Here is a 20,692-nt window from a genome sequence, read left to right as displayed (position 1 = left end):
AACGTGGCTTCCAGGGACAGGGGTGTCTAAGTACGTCCCTGATGGGGGAAAGTCCAGAAAAGCGTCTGCAGAGCGAGAGTGGGGGCGCGGTGTGGGTCGTAGCTCCTTCTGCGCGGACCGGGGCGGAGCAGCTCTGGAGGGCAGGGGCCTCTGGTCTCTGGGAGGGGAGGGAATTGACCAATGGGGAGAGCGCCCATATTTGCTCTCAGGAGCCTGCAAATTCCTCAGGGCTCAGATATCCGCCCCTGACACCATTCCTCCCTTCCCCCCTCCACCGGCCCCGGGCATAAAAGGCGCCAGGTGAGAGCCTCTCCGCTCCTTCCGCGAATCGCAGCCTCTGGGACCAGGGTGGCTCCGTCCGTGCTCCGCCTCGCCATGACTTCCTACAGTTATCGCCAGTCGTCGGCTACGTCGTCCTTCGGAGGCCTGGGCGGCGGCTCCGTGCGTTTTGGGCCGGGGGTCGCCTTTCGCGCGCCCAGCATGCACGGGGGCTCCGGCGGCCGCGGTGTGTCCGTGTCCTCTGCCCGCTTCGTGTCTTCGTCCTCCTCCGGGGGCTACGGCGGCGGCTACGGCGGCGTCCTGGCCGCGTCCGACGGGCTGCTGGCGGGCAACGAGAAGCTCACCATGCAGAACCTCAACGACCGCCTGGCCTCCTACCTGGACAAGGTGCGCGCCCTGGAGGCGGCCAACGGCGAGCTGGAGGTGAAAATCCGCGACTGGTACCAGAAGCAGGGGCCCGGGCCCTCCCGCGACTACAGCCACTACTACACCACCATCCAGGACCTGCGGGACAAGGTGGGCGGAGGCCTGACCGCGGGAAGTGCAGTGCACCTGCCGCGGAAACCCAGCCCCGCGGGCCGGGCGAGGTTCCAGGCGGGGCGGCTGGCTGGAGTCCGTTAGGACGTGGGAGGGTCCACAGGTGGGGCCAGTAAAGGGGGACAGGAGATGTGCGGGGCAGGACCTCGGGGCTGGATGCGGAGGCCGGGGTGGTGGAAAGGGGAGGGGAACTGGGCAGGGCAGGTAAGTAGGTGGGGCCTCTGGAGGCGGCTGGGGCAAGGTCTGAGCGCGGGGAGGAAGAAGGGGCGCGGGTCAGCGAGGCCTGAAGAGTGGGGAGGAGATGGGACCCGGCTGTAGAGTGCCCAGAGGTCTAGGCCAGGGGCCGCGCTGCCGCAGGAAGATGCGAAAGTTCAGCTTTGGGCATCTGGTCCACCCGGGGCCAGTCTTGCCCCCCTGCCACCGCAGCATGGGGCCTCCTGCATTCCGTTTCTCTGGCCGGAAGGGTCTGGTGTTCATCCCTCTCAGGCTTTGGCCTCCTCCCACTCTCCCGCCCTGGGGCCCATTCCTTTAGAAAGAATGGGAGAGCCGGTCGTGGCCCCTGGGCGGAGTAAAGGAGGGAGACTTGGTAAACCTCTGCTCGGGAGGACCCGGTACAGCGGCACCTCCCTGTGGGGGAAAGAACGGATCTGCGTCACAGGCTCTTACGGGGGAACCCTAAGGGGCCTGAGGGGTAGGACTTGGTCTCCACCCACAGGGAAGGAGAAATTAATCGGGTCGTGAAGAAATGTATCAGAAGCCATGGAATATTTACAGCCGCACACGCTGGGTCCCCCAACACACAGATCCCCAAAATATTTTCCAGTGCTGTACTCCTGGCATGGACCCAGACCCACAGAACAGGAGGAAGCGCTAGAGATGTCAACAGCCAACAAAAACAGTGCTTTACCCATGCAGTTTAAATTTAAAATTAAACAATTTTAAATTTTAATTTAAAAATTGTGACCTACAGGGGTTGGGCACTGTGGCTCAAGCCTGTAACCCCAGCACTTTGGGAGGCCAAGGTGGGGGATTGCTTGAGCCCAGGAGTTCTAGACCAGCCTGGCAAACATGGTGAAATCCTGTCTCTACTAAAAATACAAAAATTAGCCAGGTGTGGTGGTGCATGCCTGTAATCCCAGCTACCCGGGAGGGTGAGGCAGGAGAATCGCTGGAACCCAGGAGGCAGAGGCTGCAGTGAGCCGAGATTGCACGATTGCACTTCAGTCTGGGTGACAGAGCAAGATTCTGTCTCAAAAAAAAAAATTAGCCAGGTATGGTGGCGTGTGCCTTGCAGTGAGCCGTACGTGATCAGTGCCACTGCACTCCGGCCTGGGGCAACAGAGTGAGACCCTGTCTCCAAAAAACAAAAACAACAACAAAAAAAATTGGGACAATAAGTGCATTTTACTATGCCCCCTTACACATTCTTTTGCTCACCTCTGTGTGTGTGTGCAAACGCACACACACGAATGGGCGAAACAATTCTCACCATACTATGGGAAATCCCCTCTGATATTTTATAGCCTATTTTGTTGCATTAAAAAACTACACAGTTGGCCGAGCGTGGTGGCTCATGCCTGTGATCCCAGCACTTTGGGAGGCCGAGGCGGGCGGATCACGAGGTCAGCAGATCGAGACCATCTTGGCTAACATGGTGAAACCCTGTCTCTACTAAAAATACAAAAAAATTAGCCGGGCATGGTGGCGCCTGTAGTCCCAGCCACTCGGGAGGCTGAGGCAGGAGAATGGCGTGAACCTGGGAGGTGGAGCTTGCAGTGAGCCGAGATCGCGCCACTGCACTCCAGCCTGGGCGACAGAGTGAGACTCTCAAAACAAACAAACAAACAAACAGAAAAACTATACAATCACCACCTGGTGCATTGACTAATGAGTGATGACCTGCCGTTTGAAAAACAACCCAATTACCTTAATCAATATAAGCTGGCTGTTGTGAATGTGCCCCTTAGGTCAGAAAGACCTCAGGTTGGGGTGAATTTGGATGAGGCATCATCCTAAACTTTATAGTTTCCACCTCTGTAAGATAGGAGTACACGCTGACCTAGCAGTGAGGTTCCAGAAGCTATAAAAGATGAGATACAAAGTGCCTGGCACATAATAGATACTCAACAAATGGGATTCTCTTCCCTGGGGGCAAAATTTGCTTTGCATAGTTGGAGGGGGAGCGAGGGGGGCAGTTATAGACAAAATTTCCCCCGCATCTGGTTTATAGACCTTCTTCAGGCCATTTAGAGTTTCACTGCACACAGGTCTCAGAGATATCCTCCCCAGGCTTGCCTTCCTGCCCTCCCCGCCCATGCCCCCCTGACTCCAGTGTTTCCGCCTGCCCTAGCTCCTGGGCATGGACTATTTCCAAGGCCTCCCAGAGGGCGGGCAAATGGGTGGCAGATGTTGGCTAGGGCTTTGGTCTCTAGGGAGCTGGGGTATATTCATTTGCTCCCCTCTCTCTTCTGGGAAGAAAGCGAGTGGGCAGTGCCTGTGTGTTGAACTGGTGCCAACCTCTGCCTTCCAGATTCTTGGTGCCACCATTGAGAACTCCAGGATTGTCCTGCAGATCGACAATGCCCGTCTGGCTGCAGATGACTTCCGAACCAAGTGAGTGTCTCTGCCCTGGGTGCTGCAGAAGCCAGGACCTGGGTAGGGGTTGGAGGCTTTGGAATCTGCCCTCACCTAGCCTAGCTGGCCTGAAGCTAACTCCCTTACGGACTCCTGAACTCTGGGGAGGTAGGGAAGTCTTCAGAGATGCTGGGGAAGCTTTGCCTGGCTGCAACGATTTCCTTTGAAAGGTTTGAGACGGAGCAGGCTCTGCGTATGAGCGTGGAGGCCGACATCAACGGCCTGCGCAGGGTGCTGGATGAGCTGACCCTGGCCAGGACTGACCTGGAGATGCAGATCGAGGGCCTGAAGGAAGAGCTGGCCTACCTGAAGAAGAACCATGAGGAGGTGGGTTTCAAGCTGAGTCTTTCTTCCATCCTTCCCTAACCTCCCAGGGCTGAAGACTCTTTTATTCTATATTCTCTGACCATGGTAACACTTGGTGCACCCTCACCATGGCCCTGGGTGTGGGATTATGGATCCCAGGGTTCCAAGAGGAATCAGTGATGACCCAGTCTGTCCCCCAGTGCTAGTTACTAGGTCTGCACCTGAAAACTAAGCCCCTTTGGCCTGAAGGGTGGGGAAGTGACCTGGGCCCTGACATGCCCATCTCTGCTGTATCTTTTCAGGAAATCAGTGTGCTGAGGGGCCAAGTGGGAGGGTGGGGAAGTGACCTGGGCCAGGCCCAGCGGGGTCTGGGCCCTGACATGCCCATCTCTGCTGTATCTTTTCAGGAAATCAGTGTGCTGAGGGGCCAAGTGGGAGGCCAGGTCAGTGTGGAGGTGGATTCGGCTCCGGGCACTGATCTCGCCAAGATCCTGAGTGACATGCGAAGCCAATACGAGGTCATGGCCGAGCAGAACCGGAAGGATGCTGAAGCCTGGTTCACCAGCCGGGTACGCAGAGGGAAGCAGGCACCTTTTGGGGGTTGGCAAGGGGAGGGCTTGGTGTTCCCTACGTGAAGGTCTGCCTCAGTGCTTATTTCCTCTTCCTCCTCTCTCTGCAGACGGAAGAATTGAACCGGGAGGTGGCTGGCCACACGGAGCAGCTCCAGATAAGCAGGTCCGAAGTCACTGACCTGCGGCGCACCCTCCAGGGTATTGAGATTGAGCTGCAGTCCCAGCTGAGCATGGTATGTGTCCCCCTGCTTCCCTGTGCAGTGCACACTTATGCACTTACAGCCTAGGGCAACCTGGCTGGTGGCTGTGCCCATGCCCTCTCTGGGAACCAGGCTCTGCTGAGTCACACCCCCCTCCCTACCCTCAGAAAGCTGCTTTGGAAGACACACTGGAAGAAACCGAGGCGCGCTTTGGAGCCCAGCTGGCGCATATCCAGGCACTGATCAGTGGTGTTGAAGCCCAGCTGGGCGATGTGCGAGCTGACAGTGAGCGGCAGAATCAGGAGTACCAGCGGCTCATGGACATCAAGTCGCGGCTGGAGCAGGAGATTGCCACCTACCGCAGCCTGCTCGAGGGCCAGGAAGATCACTACAACAACCTGTCCGCCTCCAAGGTCCTCTGAGGCAGCAGGCTCTGGGGGCTTCTGCTGTCCTTCGGAGGGTGTCTCCTGGGTAAGGGGATGGGAAGGAAGGGACCCTTACCCCTGGCTCTTCCCCTGACCTTCCAATAAAATTTTATGGTCCAAGGGAGGAATGATGTTTGGTTTGTTATTTCAGCCTATGGAGAAATGGGTCAGGCCTTGGCCCTGTTTAGGTTTTATTTGAACCAAAGTTCACTCTGTCCCAGGAAAGTAGGGGGAGGATACTCACATACTTTGCCTGTAATGGTAATTCCTGTTTGTAGAAGCAGAAGTCTTCATTTATTCAACCTGTTCCTTAAAATAACCTTGTGAAATAAGCGTTGCTTCCTGTTTACAGAGGTAAACTAAGGCTCAGAGAGGTGAAGTGGTTTGTTCTATATGTAACTACTCTAACGCATGGCAAAGGTGGGATTTGAAATTGTTTTTGCTGCCAGATTTAGTTTTCTTTCTACTCCCCAGGAGGTTGAGGTATCTGTGTGAAATTAATGTTTATTGAACACCTACTATGTGCCATTGAATAAAAAACAGCCCTAAAAGGTAGTATGAGCTGCATGTTATAGATCAGGAAACAGGCTCAGAGAGGTTCAGTAACTTGTCCAAGGCCACACAGTGACTACATGGTAGAGCCAGAACTAGAACCTAAGTTGCCTGATTCTTAGCCCATGGTGCCATCCCCAGCCAGGTGGTCTCCTGGAGTTGATGCCCCTGGTGCCCATCTTGCTGACATTCCAGTCTCGCTCCATATGAAGGCTCAGGCTGGGGATCCCTAGGGGCAGTTCCTCCTGACACATTTCTCCACCTCACTGAAACGGGATTTGGGGCCAGGCATCCTGCTTGGAGCAAGGCTGGGGAGGCTGTACCTGTCAGTGTGTGTTGTGTGTGTGCATGCACTAACACATTCACCCATTTTTGGGGCAGCCCTGCATAAGCCCTTTAACGCCCACCAGCCCATACCTGGGCCTAGAGCCTGGAATGGGACCCAGCAGTGACCCAGACCTCCCAAAGAGACCCCCAACTTGGTTTGCCTGGGGCCTGCCCTGGGCCAGCTTCCTGGTACAACTCTGCCCTTGGGTGGGTATGGCCCTGCTCCTGTGGTTTACAGTTCAGCTGCCAAGAACTGAGGCCAATTCAAGGTAAGGAAGAGGCCCCAAAAGAAGTCCCACTTCTTCCTGGAGAGGTGAGGGCTGCAGGCCCAATCCTGTGAGTAACGGGGACAAGTGAGGGATACTAGTTCCACACCCGCATGCTGCCAAACGTACTCAGCACCCTGCTAAGGAGACCGGAGCCCCCATTATGGCCATGGCCCGAAGGAGGAGCTGTTTCCTCCATTTCCTGTGGGTCTCAGGTTGATTATGAACATGTAACCCCCGAGACCCCCTGCTGTAGCCTGGACTGGGACCCCCTTCTGCCCCCTCCCCAGCTGTCCTGTTCTGGCCTCCAGCACCCACAAACCCCCACCCCCCCACTTCTCAGGAAGCCTTAGAGCTGGAGGGAGAGGCCTGGCTGCACCCCCAGCTGGGATTGCCCAGAGGCACTTGTCCCTGCCCATGAAAGCCTCCCTTGTCACAGCTGAAACCTTCCCTCTGCCTCAGGGGCCCCTGGAATGTGGCTGTGGGGCGGGGTCTGGGCCCACACAGGTGGGGCAGGTGACTGTCAGGTCTCAGGCCCGAGTGTCAGGAATGAAGCCTTCCTTTGTGTGTGCACTGTGCGGGGTGGGGCTGGACTGGAGACCTGGGACAAGAGAGAGGGGAGTGGGGGAGTTGGGGGGAGTGCCTTTACCTCCTTCTGGTCATTGTGGCCACTTCAGTCTGTTGAGCATTTCCTGTGAGTCATCTTGCTCCATCTGAGAGTCAGACTGGGCTGGAGTTATTTCCATTTTCCTGATTGGTAGACTGAGGATCAGGGAGAGGAGGTGTCATTACCCAAAGCCACCCACCTGGTAAACGGGAAAAGAGCGGTTTAAAGGTATGTCTCTGGGCTCCAGGCCACGCCCTCTGTCCGTGGTATTTCCCTGGGGAACAGGGGAGGTGTGGGAGGGTTGTAAGGTTGATGGAGACTTCCTTCTCTTTGTGCCCTCAAATGCTCACTATGGCCCTGAGGCTGGCGGAGTCTGTTAATGGCCCCAGTTTAAATCAGGAACCAGGTTCAGAGACGCTGATTCTCTTTCCACTGGGCTGCACTGCCCCATTCCAAGGAGAAAAGGCTGACTCCACACATGGCCCCATCTGGCTGCAGTGGGCAAAGATCAGAAACTGGCACAGTGTCCTGGGCAGGCTGCCTGGGGCAGGGCCCGGGGCTACAGCCTGGGCTGGGGCCAGACAGAGCTTTATCCTCGCAAGGCCATCCCACCTGGGCTAATGAGGCGGCCCCGGGCCCCACCCAGATCTGGAGCCCACAGTAGCGGTTTGGACTGAAACCAGGGGTTTGTGCGTGAGCTGCCGCCCCTGGCCTGGGCCTGCGAGTGTAGGGAAAGCCACCTCGCGGGGCTGCTGGAGGAGAGTCAGGTGCAGAAGGGGATCTGGCTGGGGTCCAACCCTTCCTCACCTGGGGGTGACGGGCGAGTAATTGTTCTTGTGTTAATTGCTGGGGCCACAATGTCTGCAGAGGCTTTTAATGAGCTCTGGATGATCTGAGTTTGATTATTTTTCTTTCGGAGGAAAAGACAATACCCTCCCACCATGAGACAATGCCACACTGTCTGTGCCCAGCACTGGAGGCCAGGCTCACTGCAAAGCTGGGTGAGAAGGAACCCATCCCCAGCCTTGCTGGCTGGCAGTTCCCCTTGCCAGCCCAGCTCAGATGCAGGAATTTGGGGTCTGCAGGAAGGACTTTTTCCCGTGCCCTGTTTGGTTGAGGGTGTGAGGACCTGCTTGAGTCCTGGCTTTGCCCCTTACCAGTGGTGCCACCTGGCACAAGTTGCTTCACTTCTCCAAGTTTCAATTTCGTTCTTTCTGAATCTTGGGTGGGGGTCACCCTCTGTTGGGAGGATGAGAAGAGGCGATGGATGCAGAAGTCCTTTGTGAATCACAAAGTGCAGGGTAGAAGTAAAGGATTATGCTGTTATAGCAAAAGAAGAACCTAAGAACAACCTGCATTGCCCCATAGGTGCTGGCTATGGAAGAGCGATGCTGCTGAGCTGAAGAACACAGTGAGGCTTACAGGGCATGTTCTGATGCCCAATGACAAAGCCTCTCCTGGTGAGGGCACTCAGGCCCAGGTGCTGGTCATGCACCCTGGCCCCTGCATGTCTGGCACCTGGGTGGGGAGCCAGGAGGAGGCAGGATGGTGACTCTTGGGCCGCACGGCTTCCCTGGAAGTGAGACTTTAAAAGGTAAATGTCCACAGTCTTACCATGGTAATTGGTAGAGTCAGGATTTGAACCCGGGCCTCACAGGATTACCATGGTAATTGGTAGAGCCAGGATTTAAACCCCAGGCCTGAGGGACTCCAGAGCCCTGTCCACTTCACCATGCTGCAACCTGGGCTAGGAATCCTCTTCCTGAGTTTCTGTAAGCCCTGGGGCCAGGTCCAGAGGGCTGAGCCACACCTCCAAGAGGCACTGCCCACAGGTATCAGGTGTCCCTGGAAAGGTGTCCCTGAGCCGGTGGCAGAGAAAAGGGCCCTCCTGAGTGTTCAACTCCCCATCTTTGTGAAGTGATGCCTTGGTCTTCAAGATCTCCAGTGTCTTCCAGCCTGCCCACCAATCTCCCGTCTCTTCCCTTCCATAGCACTCAGGCACATAGAGCCTTCTGCAGCGGCCCCTCCCCAGCCAGCACTTGACAGGACAGATGGGGGCTAATCTGGCCCTGCTAAGCAGCAACATGTTGCTTGGAACTTGCCCCAGCTTTATCAGTGGAGGTTTGCCCCAACACATCCCAGAAGCGAGCAAAGGTTCAGCGCTATGCAGTGGGCTGGTGTCGGGATCATCAGTCATCCCCTTGTCAGCCCCGAGCCTGCTGGGCTTTTGTGAGGGTGCCAGGGACACAGGCTGGAGGCTGGCAGGAGGGGAGTAGAGGTGGGAGGAGGGGAGTCCATCTGCAGCACCAGGGAAGGGATGGATGCTGGCTCCTCTGGTCACCTCAGCTGGAACACTACTCAAGGTCCCTGGCTCCTGTCCTCGAACTGCCCCCAGCCCTGCATTCCCATCCCCAGAGGCCTCCACTCCCCCTGAGCCCTGCAGTCTCTCACTCACTCACAGCGTTTTGAGTTGGATAACACAGTGTAATGATCAGGAAGTGGACTCCCAAACCGAGAACAAGGAGCTGTCCCCTCGGGCAGAGGCTCAGGGCTCGGGGCAGTGGAGAAGTCCAGCTGAGGGCACAGTTGGCTTGAGCTGCTCTCAGTTCAGGTAGAGGCTTTGGTAGCCGTGCTGTGATGAGAGTTCACTCCCTGCTGCTCTCTTCTGGCATGGAGAGATGAACCTGTAATCCAAGTGTTAAAACTGTGCCCCGGGGGAAAACACTATTAATTCTGAATCATCTCTTTTGTTGCATTAAAAAAAAATAGAAGAGAAAAACTTCACACGAGCCACTCAAGGTGTGCAGGCAGCTGTGTTTGTCAGGAAGGCAGAAGGAGTTGGCTTTGCTTTGGGGGAGGAGACGAGGTCCCACAACACCCTCTGAGGGGAATATAAGGAGCCCCAGAGTGCAGCCTGGCCTGGTACCTCCTGCCAGCGTCTCTTGGGTTTGCTGAGAACTCACGGGCTCCGGCTATCTGACGATGACCACCACATTTCTGCAAACTTCTTCCTCCACCTTTGGGGGTGGCTCTACCCGAGGGGGTTCCCTTCTGGCTGGGGGAGGTGGCTTTGGTGGGGGTAGTCTCTACGGGGGAGGTGGAAGCCGAAATATCTCAGCTTCTTCTGCTAGGTTTGTCTCTTCAGGGTCAGGAGGGGGCTACGGGGGTGGCATGAGGGTCTGTGGCTTTGGTGGAGGGGCTGGTAGTGCTTTTGGTGGAGGCTTTGGAGGGGGCATTGGTGGGGGTTTTGGTGGTGGCTTTGGTGGTGGCGATGGTGGTCTCCTCTCTGGCAATGAGAAAATTACCATGCAGAACCTCAATGACCGCCTGGCCTCCTACCTGGACAAGGTACGTGCCCTAGAAGAGGCCAATGCTGACCTGGAGGTGAAGATCCGTGACTGGTACCAGAAGCAGGCCCCGACCAGCCCAGAATGTGACTACAGCCAATACTTCAAGACCACTGAAGAGCTCCGGGACAAGGTGAGTCCTCAGATGTCAAAGAGAGGGGAGCAGGTGGCTGGTACTCTGTACATGGCTCTAATGTCAGTGTTACTGCTGACTCGAGGAAATCCTTTCCTGCCCAGGCAACGACTGTCTGGTGTGTAACCTCAGCAAATTTGGAATGCACCTGCTGTCCAGGTGCAGAGGCCAGTGCACATCTTCTCAACTTGGTGGTGCTGGGGGAGGAAGGGAGAGGTCTTGGGAATCTGGTTAGGACCAACAGGGGCACAGGTGGGGGCAATTATAAAGAGCCAGGCGCAGTAGCTCACACCTGTAATCCCAGCGCTTTGGGGGGCCAAGGTGATAGGATTGCTCGTGTTCAGGAGTTAGAGGCTGTAGTGAGCTATGACTGTGCCACTGCACTCCGGCCTAGGCGACACAGTGAGAACCTGTATCTAATGGAAAAAAACAATAATTAAAAAAAAAGAGCAACTCGCCTTCCCTACCTCATGCACCCTGCGGGCTTCTGCATAAAGCATTCCTTTACCTGTTTGGCAAGAATGGGATTGGAGTGTAGCCTCATGAGTCCCAGATGCTAGAACCTCTTGTCTTTTCCTGTAAAGAGGTCTTTTGTGCCAAAAGTACTGTTGGGTCTTATGAGACCTGGGAACTCATTACACATTCTGTCACCCATTCACTCACCTTTTTACTCCCCGAGACTGGGTTCCTCATTTGTAAAATACCTTCTTTAGCTGCCCTCCAGGTTGCTACTGGCTGAAATGTTCTGTAGATCCATGGCTGTGTCCAAGATGTGCAGGAGGCAGTGACCATGAGCTGTCCACATGGAGGCTGGTGGAGTGTCTCTGAGAGGGCTATTGTCAGAGCTGACCACACTCCACTCCACCACTCTTCTGGGCAGCCAATTCCCACAGGCAGTACTGCCTCCTTGGTCTTTCGTGCCCTGGAGACAAGGAGGGCAACTCCTCAGGTGTCTCAAGGAGGCTGGTATGGGACAAAACCAGAAGTGAACACTCAAGATGAGGCTGGACTCTGCCCGCCCCAGAGGCCCTACATATTTTTGTTGGTGGTGTCAGAGGGGTGATCGTCAGTGAGGGGCTGGCCTTGGGTGCAGAGCAGAGAGCAGCAAGGGAGAGAGAGGAGTCCTCTAGATACTGACTCTCTCTCCTGCAGATCATGGCCACCAACATCGACAACTCCCGGGTCATCCTGGAGATCGACAACGCCAGGCTGGCTGCAGACGACTTCAGGCTCAAGTGCGCTACCCCCTCCCTCTCCTCTTCCTGCATTGCCCACTTTACTTGGCCTTCTCCTGGGTCTGACTCAGGCAGCCAAGACCCCTCCACTTCCTTCTTTGGCCTCCCTCTCTCTCCTCAGGTATGAGAATGAGTTGGCTTTGCGCCAGAGCGTTGAGGCTGACATCAACGGCCTGCGCCGAGTCCTGGATGAGCTGACCCTGGCCAAGACTGACCTGGAGATGCAGATCGAGGGCCTGAATGAGGAGCTAGCCTACCTGAAGAAGAACCATGAGGAGGTGAGAGCTGGCCCCCATCACCCCTGAACCCGAGAGAGGTGGGGAACCTCTTCCCAAAACACACTTAAATTGCCCAGAGGGAAAGACAGCGGCTCCAGGAAGCCCTCCCAGATTTTCGCGAGATTAAGTCGGTGGGAGGCAGAGTGGGGCTGCTGGTACTTCCTCATAGTTGGCCTGGGGCTTAGTGGTTCAGAAACACCCCCAACCCCCAAAACCAGGTGTCCTCATGGAGAGGCAGGGGCACTGTCCTCTGGTAGCCCAGACCCATAGCCAGGCCAGGTGGCCAGTATGAATGACTGACTTCCTGATTGGCATTGTGAGCTGACATCAGGGCCCTACAGTCTCCGGGTCCTCCCTTGGCAGGACCTAGAGCAGCAGAGAGCTCCTCAGAGCTGAGGGGTCCATGTGACCAAACCTCTTCATGTGCAATGGGGAACATTGGTTGGGGTGCGTTAGGGGCAGAGCCAGGATTGGCATGTGGGACCCCAGACTCTCAGGTTTCTCTTCTGCTCTCCATCTCTAAATGGGCCCCTCCCACCCTGCAGGAGATGAAGGAGTTTGGCAGCCAGCTGGCCGGCCAGGTCAATGTGGAGATGGACGCAGCACCGGGCGTGGACCTGACCCGCGTGCTGGCAGAGATGAGGGAGCAGTATGAGGCCATGGCGGAGAAGAACCGCCGGGATGCTGAGGCCTGGTTCTTCAGCAAGGTGGGCCTGATCTCCTGCCCTGCCCTGCCTGCCCCAGCTCCCTGAGTCTCTGAGGAGGCCCCGGGGCTCACTTCTCTTGTGCATGATCTACAGACTGAGGAGCTGAACAAAGAGGTGGCCTCCAACACAGAAATGATCCAGACCAGCAAGACGGAGATCACAGACCTGAGACGCACAATGCAGGAGCTGGAGATCGAGCTGCAGTCCCAGCTCAGCATGGTACGGCCACCCTCGCCCCATCCCAGCCTCTCGGGTGGTAGAAGCTCCCACCCTTCTTGGCTAGTTAAGCCTTGGACTTCTCAAGCCCCCTCAAGAGGTGGTTCCCTAAACTTCATTCAGTGCCCCCTCCCCGCTTGCCCTCAGTGACTTCCTTTCTAGTCTGATGTGTCTATGCATCTGTCACTCCCCCAGAAAGCTGGGCTGGAGAACTCGCTGGCCGAGACAGAGTGCCGCTATGCCACGCAGCTGCAGCAGATCCAGGGGCTCATCGGTGGCCTGGAGGCCCAGCTGAGTGAGCTCCGATGCGAGATGGAGGCTCAGAACCAGGAGTACAAGATGCTGCTTGACATAAAGACGCGGCTGGAGCAGGAGATTGCCACCTACCGCAGCCTGCTGGAGGGCCAGGATGCCAAGTAGGTGCCTGGGCACCAGGGGAGGAGTGATGAGGGCTGCTTGTGGCTGCGGAGCAGGGTCATCCTAAGGGAATGGCAGGGTGTCCCTAAGCAGCCTCGAGGGACTGTGAAAAGAGAACTGAGCAAGGAGGGAGGATCTGAACTCTGCACTCTGGTCCTTGGCTGTTTCCTGGGGCAGGTCACTTCCTCTCTCTGGATCCATGTTTCTTCTGTAAATGATAGAGGCTGGGCTAGTAGTGGTAGTTAAGATCTAGTGCTCATTCCATTCTCTGCATGAAATAGATGGGTATTCTTGTAGTTCACAATCTCGACCGGGCTCTGTGGCTCACACCTGTAATCCCAGCACTTTTGGGGGTCCGAGGTGGATGGATCACTTGAGGTCAGGAGTTAGAGACCAGCATAGCCAATATGGTGAAACCCAATCTCTACTAAAAATACAAAAATTAGCCAGGCGTGGTGGCGGGTGCCTGTAATCCCAGCTACTGGGGAGGCTGAGGCACAAGAATCACTTGAACCCGGGAGGCAGAGGTTTTAGTGAGCCGAGATCGTGCCATTGCACTCCAGCCTGGGCAACAGAGCAAGACTCCATCTCAAAAAAACCCAAAAAACAAAAAACGAAAAATCCCCAAAAGACAAACAAAACAAAACAAGATTCTGTCTACTTGGGGGTAGCAGGCCTGGATGGGCTAGCAGGATGTCCCACCCCTAGAGGAGTCAGGTGTGTGCGTGGTGGTGGTGTAGGGTCTGAAAAGGATTGCATAGCTATCTACATGAGCTTCCCTTAGGGACACCTGAGCTTGTGCCCTTTGCTTAAATCAGCTTCCCTCTTTCTTTCAGGATGGCTGACATTGGCATCAGGGAAGGTAGGAAGGCTTCACTCTTCTGGTGTGGGGTGGGGAGGGGAGATGTTGAAGCCACCACTCCCTTCGGAATAGGGAGGAAGGAGAAAGAGCCCACACATTCCATTAGGTGGGAACATTCCCATTCCATTAGATGCCTCTTCCCCAGTGGGACCTTCTGTCAGCCCCAGGTGAGATTGGGGCTGGTGATTTATTGAGAAACTTCCAGGTTGAGTAGGCTTCATCCAGGGCCTGTCTCTCCCCAGGCCCCATCTTCATACACTTCCGCTAAGATGCCCACAATTCATCCCCCTTCACGTGCAGCTTGAAAAGCCCTGGCATTGTTGTCCCTGCCGGGCATACCTGCCATTGCCACTGCCCGTCTCTGTGATGAGCAATTCAACACCAGATCTCTGGCAGCTCTTGAGGGATTGGCCAGTGGCCATTCTCAGGGCTGCTGCCTAGTTTTCCCAGAGCCTCGCCAGAGTCCTGGCCACCTTGGGAGAGAGGGGAGGTTCCCCCACTCTAAAGCCTGCTCCTTCTCTCTCTAGCCTCTTCAGGAGGTGGCAGTAGCAGCAGCAATTTCCGCATCAACGTAGAGGAGTCAGTGGATGGAAAGGTGGTTTCTTCCCGCAAGAGAGAAATCTAAGTGCCCATTGCAGGAGAAACATCCCTTGCCACTCCCCACTCTCATCAGGCCAAGTGGAGGACTGGCCAGAGGGCCTGAACATGCAAACTCCAGTCCCCGCCTTCAGAGAGCTGAAAAGGGTCCCTCGGTCTTTTATTTCAGGGCTTTGCATGCGCTCCGTTCCCCCTCTACCTCTCCCCGCCTTCTTTAGAGCGAGGAGGTGCAGAAGCAGCTGCGTTGTGTAACAAGCTCATTTGTACTGTGTCTGTTCATGCAATAAAGAATGACTTTTCCTTTTGCAAATACCTCTTGGCAGTATGTCTATTTTTTGTTGATGGGGTCCTGGTTGGCCTCTGACCTCTGAGGAGACCCAGGGTCCACATGGTGACATCTCCCCCTACTTTGGCCTCTTCCCTGCATGACCACAATTCTTTTGGGTACCCAGGGCACTGGTGGCTGGGGCAAACATAGTGCTACTCAGGTGATTTGCTCTTCTGGGTCACCATGGGGTGACCAGGGAAGTGAGGGTGGGAATGTTCCCTAAGAACAGTTTGGTGTACCCAGCACAGAACTCGTCACATCTTACAATTATGAATATTTGCCAAGTGGCTGATTGCATTGATTGCCTTGGTTCACCACCCCATGACTGGCATGATGCCATGCACACTCACCCAGGGGGCTTATTTAATCCTCACCATTGTAGGTGGTCAGGATTTATTATTTCCACCTTAGAGATGAGGTCACTGGAGGCAGAGAGAAGAATGACTTGCCCTGGGCCTTGTGGATGGATGATAAGGAGCAGGGCTAGGTCTGGGCCTACATCCATAAGACTCCAAGACCAGGGCTTGGAGTTCTAGGACCCCAGGCCCTCTCAGCCTGCTGCCAGGACCCTGCTGCTTGCTTCTGACCCTCACCACATGTGCTCCTCCAATCTCCCCTCCTTTCTAGCCAGGCATAACTGACCTCCAGAGTGGACAAGCCAGTTCCCAACTTGATTCCCCTGCAGGCTGTCCCCATCCCCACTGAAGGTGATGCCTCCTCCCAAAAGGCACTCATATTGCCCAGAGGGAAAGACATCAGTTCCAGGAAGCCCTCCTAGATTTTCCCAAGATTAAGTTGAAAGCAACATCAACCCCTCTTACCCTCCTTAATCCAAATCCTGCTCCGGCTCCCCCATCCCCAGCAACTCCACTGCAGTCCTGCTAGAGCAGTAGCATCCATGCACACATTGTTTGTGGCCTCTGGTCTCGGGCTGTTTTCTCTGAGCTCTTGGATTTATCATCCCAAACAGAGGGCAGAAAATGAGGAAGCAGAGAACTCTGGGTGCAGGGGCTGGGCTGGCTCAGGCCCTGGGGTGAGGATTGGGGGTGGGGAGGGAGAACCGGTTTCTCGGTCTCACTGCGAAGAGCAGATTGGAGGTGCTTCTGTTCTTTGGAGAATCTGATCTTTTGGGGGAAGGGTCAAGCCCTCTGAGAGGGTCCCCATGTGTCTTGTTGTGCAAAGCCCCTTCACCACAAACCCCTGGTTGGAGATAAAGTGGTGCCTGCTCTTTCCAGGGGAGATTTAATTAAGAATGTGCCTCCTGAGAACACACACAGGCGAGACTTCCCTGGGGCTGGAGGAAGGAAACGGAATTTAGTGAGTGTCTGTGATATGTCAGGCCCTGGGTTGGGCATTCCGGGATGGCATCTCATTAACGCCTCCAACAGCTCTTTAAGTTAGTATCAGTCTTCAGCATCAGTTTCAGAAGAGGAAACTGAGGCCTGGAGAAGTTTAGTAACTTGAATGAGGTCACAAGCCAGGAAATGGTGAAGCTGGGTCTGGGACTGGTCGCTCTGATTCCAGACCCTCGCTTTGCCCTTTAAGTCATGAGGTGACAGAAGCTGCAACACTCTTCTTAAGAGGTATGCTAACTAAAAATCTAAAACCTGTTTTTTTTTTTTTTTTTTTTGAGAGGCCAAGTCTTGCTCTGTTGCCCAGGCTGGTCTCAGCTCCTGGCCTCAAGTGATCTTCCTACCTCAGCCTCCCGAGTAGCTGGGATTATAGGAGTGAACTGCTGCACCCGACAGAAACCCATTTCTTAACCTCTGTGGGCAGCATGCCAAATGCCATACAGTCATTAACGTCAGAAAGATTGTCTTCATGTCTAACCATAGTCTCTCATGCGGTTTAAGTTCACCCTGACACCCAAACCATTAGCTGCCAGATCCCACATGTCCTGGGAACAGTCAGCCTCCTTCCCACCTCTCTTCAGTCCCTGGCGGTGGAAGCTGGTGGCCTGGTTGCTGCTTCTGCCTCACTGGCCTTCAGGCCTCTGTCAAGAGGTCTCAGGCCTTCCAAGCAGCCAGCAAAGGGTTTTCTCAGCCTTTAGTTTCCAAAACTAACAACCTCTGTGAAAGGTGCAGAGGGGCAAGGTGACTTCGCCTATGGGCTGCATCCAGCTTGCCTTCTCTCTGGGCCAGACTCTGGCTTGGGGGTAGGAGGAAAATCTCCTATCTCCCTGAAGTACCTATTTCTGCTTTCCTGGGATGCCTGGAGGGGCTGTCAGAGAAATCCTTGGAACTTGCCAAGTCTCATCCCCAGCCTGACCCTGGAGTGAGACACCCGCATCCAGGGATGGCTCATGCCCTGCTGAGCCTTTAAGTAGTCTCTGGGCAGAAAGGGTGTACCTTCTGACTGCCCTGGGCTGAGGTCAGGCTTGATTTCCAGCCAATCAGAGAAGCAGGCAGTGGGCGATGCCCCTCCCTTCTTCCCACAGAGAGAGGGCTGCTTTCCGACCAGAGATTAGGGCCTTGGGTGTGTCCTCTGCTCAGGCTGGGCTTCCTAGACCAGGCATAAGACATGCTTGCCGCTATCTCCCTGAGGACTGTGGCTGGCCCCTGCCTCTCTTTGGGTTTCAGTTTCCCCATTTTTCAACTGGGGGTCTGGCTGGACAAGATGATCCTGAGGGTCTCTATGAGATGATCTGTGTCCTGGGACCTCAGAAGGGAGCCTGTGACAGCAGGGACTGTGTTCAGTGTCTTCACTGCTGAATTCTCAGTGTGAGTGCTAAATAAATATTCGTTTAATGCGTGAACTTGCTTCTCCTTTGCTTTTTCCTGCCTTAGACATTCATCAGTATGCTGGGCATGTGCCCACCTGGTGTCCACCTGGCCACCTGTCCCTCCATGGGCAGCTGGCAGCACAGGGGGAAATAAGGAGCTGACAGCTTTTCTCCTGCAATTTTTTTTTTCTATTACTACCTGTGGCTCTCCTGAATTGGAGCTGGGGTGACCCCATTGGATACCACTCACCTTTGCCAATCCTCACCTAAAGCCAGGGGACAAAATATCCCCGAAACAGCATCTCAGACATTTATCCTGAGCTTTCCTGTGCCACGAGCAGGATTTGTGGGTATATTCAGCAAAGGTCCCATCCTCAGGGAACCTAATATGGAGTGGGAGAAATAAACTAGGAAATCCACCTCCTCCCATTTGCCTGCTTGCTGTGGGCGCGGTGCTGGCTGTGGGGACCAGAAAGGGAAGGGAGGCAAAGTAATGTGTCCCTGCCAGGTGGAGGGTCAGAGGAATCCTGACAGGTCACTGAGCAATGCTAAGCTTGTATTTCCTCATTTGTAAAAGGGAGGCAGTAGCAACCTCCTGCCTGCCCAGCGCCTCCCATGTCTCAGGTCTTTGAGGAGCCTGGAATATTAACTCATCCAGTACCCATTTTTCAGTGGTGACTACTGAGGCCCTGAGAGGTTGAGTGACTTTCCCAAGATTACACAGCGAGTCGGTGGCGGATGGAGGATTGAAACTCAGGTCTACCTTGTCCAAAGTCCTTGCTGAGCTCACTGGGTATCTGAGAAGCCAGTGGTGGTGTAAAAAGGATTTTAAAAGGTTGGATGCTGTAGAAATGCAAGAGCCTAAGGCATTGAGCTTTAGCCTTGAAAGACTTCTGAGTGGTGCTGTGCCAAGCAGGCATCTCTGCGGAGTGGCAGCTGCCCAGAGGCCCTGGGGTGACTCTCTGGGAAGGGGTTGCCTTTCAGGAGAGGCCTCTTCCTGTGGAGGAGACTTGAGACCCTTTTTGAGTTTGGTCAGTCATCCTGGATTCTGGGTCCCATGGAGTCCAAGGAAAGAGGTGCCTGATCCAAGCAAGGAACTCCAGATTAGAATCTGAGTGACAGGGTTGAAGCCTCACCTCTGCAGATAAACAATCTAATGACTGTGGACAAATCTTTGAGGATCAGAGACTCAGAAAGGCAACTTGCTGAAGGAAACTTAGAAATCATTTCCATGTAGGGCCCACGATGGGCTGGTGGTGTGGCTGGAAATTCATGCATTTTTCCCCCCTTGTTCCTGAACCTCAGCATTCTGGGCCTTGGCATTCTGGGCCTCAGTTTCCCCACAGGTGACATGAGGGGGTTGGATGAGAAAGTTCCTACAACAGTTTTGTGCTGAATGAGCACTCCCATGGGCCCCCAAGCTTTGGAGCTCAGACCAGGAACAGACAGCAGGCAGGCCGCTCCATCAGGCCATCAGCTGCTCAGGCCTAGCTACGGTGGGAAGCAGGATGGTCCGCCATCCCGGCCTGGATTGACAGGTTGGCCCAAGAAAGGGAAAGGCCGTAGAAGATACCCTTGCTTGGACGGGGATGGTGCCCGTACTGGCCTGAAAGGAGCTTACCATGGACACAGTTGCACTTTCGAGTTTGGGAAATGTGTTTAACCTCTCTGGGCCTCAGCTTTCTCACCTGAGAAAAGGGTACAATAAAAACAGTAGAGTGGCTTTGAAGACCGAATGAGATTACGTCTGCGGAGTGTTTAACACAGGCTTCAATAAATGTTAGCTAGTGTTATTTTTCTTATATTTTAACATATAAAGAAATAGAATATAGAAAAAAACCCTACTTTTTCCTATCTATACCTACGCTCAACATAGAACAGTTCTGTGACCTCCCACCAAACAATCCTCTGAAACCAACTGGGTGTCCTAGAAGTCATTGCTATTCTGACACTAACTGTAGTTAGCATGGACCCCACAGATTAGGGGCTGAGTCCCACCAGGCTGTCCCCACAGCCAACTTCAGATGCCAATTGCAAAGAGTAGGTCCCCAGGTGACCCACAACTTCTGTCTGACTTGGCTATAAATCACCACAAGGGGTTGATGACCCCCTTCTCGGGTTCAATAATTTGGTAGCACAGCTCGCAGAACCCAGGAAAGCAGTGTACTTATTGTTGCCAATTTATGACAAAGAGTATTTTAAAGGATAAAAATGAACAGCCAGATGAAGAGATACACAAGGCGAGGTGCAGAGGTGTCTTGAGAGCAGGAGCGTCTGTGCTTGTGAAGTTGGGGTGCACCATCCTCCTGGGACACGGATGTGTTCTTGCTCACCAACCTGGAAGCTCTCTGAACCCCATAGTTCAAGGATTTATATGGAGGCTTCATCACAAAGCCATAGTCAATTACAAACTCAGTGTCCGGCCCCTCTCCCCTTCCCGGAGGACCAGCGATGGGGTGGGCTGAAAGTCTGTGGTGATCGACCTTCCTCCATGAGCCCAGCCAAGAATCACCTCATTAGTACAGAAGACCCTCCTTTCACTAGGAGATTCTAAGGGAGTAAACGTTCTATGTCAGAAACTGGGTTCAAAGACTAAAATTAGAACAAAGATGCTCCTAGCACCCTTATTACCCTTATTACAAGGGTTTTAAGAACATTCAGAGATCATACATCTGAATTCACAGCAAGGCTGCTGAGATGTCATCAGGGTAGAGAGGGCCAGAGGCCAGGTCTAAATCTCGCCTTCTTGGTGTCCCTGGATAAGTGACTTTCCCTCCCTGAACCTTGGCTGCCTCATCTATAAAATGGGGCTGATTTAAACCCTCTCCCACTGTGAGACTCAGTGACAGCGTGTTAAGCCCAGCCTTGCTTGCAGGGGGTGCTCATGAATGCAGTTTTGCCTCTCCTTCCCTTGAAATGTTACTGGGAGAGACTGCAGTCATTGGGTTTCTTGTTGTTGCTGTTTTTGTCAAAAAGCAAAGCAGAAAGCTTAAGACGAGGTACCAGTGCCTCAGCCCCAGCGCTCTCTCCTTCTTCTACCAGGACCAGGATGGAAATAGGAACAAAAGATGGGACCCTGGTTGGATCTCTGCCCAGCTTCCTCCCAGAGGGCTCTGGGATTCACTGCGGGTTGGAGTAAGGCAGT

The 20,692-nt window shown here is 54.4% G+C and overlaps 2 protein-coding genes across 2 annotated transcripts; both read left to right on the top strand.

The window, feature by feature from the left end:
* The first annotated feature begins 213 nt into the window (after positions 1 to 213).
* On the top strand, positions 214 to 5,078 carry KRT19 (keratin 19). The gene is made up of 6 exons (XM_010358578.2): positions 214 to 795; positions 3,347 to 3,429; positions 3,621 to 3,777; positions 4,164 to 4,325; positions 4,436 to 4,561; positions 4,696 to 5,078. Exons 1-6 carry the CDS (start codon positions 376 to 378, stop codon positions 4,948 to 4,950), a joined length of 1,203 nt encoding a protein of 400 aa, XP_010356880.1. The 5' UTR covers positions 214 to 375; the 3' UTR covers positions 4,951 to 5,078.
* Positions 5,079 to 9,456: 4,378 nt separating this feature from the next.
* On the top strand, positions 9,457 to 14,809 carry KRT15 (keratin 15). The gene is made up of 8 exons (XM_010358576.2): positions 9,457 to 10,185; positions 11,338 to 11,420; positions 11,542 to 11,698; positions 12,244 to 12,405; positions 12,499 to 12,624; positions 12,817 to 13,037; positions 13,875 to 13,900; positions 14,428 to 14,809. The coding sequence occupies exons 1-8, from the start codon at positions 9,688 to 9,690 to the stop codon at positions 14,523 to 14,525; spliced, it is 1,371 nt and encodes a 456-aa protein (XP_010356878.2). The 5' UTR covers positions 9,457 to 9,687; the 3' UTR covers positions 14,526 to 14,809.
* The last annotated feature ends 5,883 nt before the right edge of the window (positions 14,810 to 20,692 follow it).

This window comes from Rhinopithecus roxellana, chromosome 19 (genome assembly GCF_007565055.1).
Source record: "Rhinopithecus roxellana isolate Shanxi Qingling chromosome 19, ASM756505v1, whole genome shotgun sequence".
NCBI classification, from domain to species: domain Eukaryota; kingdom Metazoa; phylum Chordata; class Mammalia; order Primates; family Cercopithecidae; genus Rhinopithecus; species Rhinopithecus roxellana.
The sequence above is the reverse complement of the archived record's forward strand: the minus strand, read 5'-3'. Positions and strand labels throughout refer to the sequence as shown.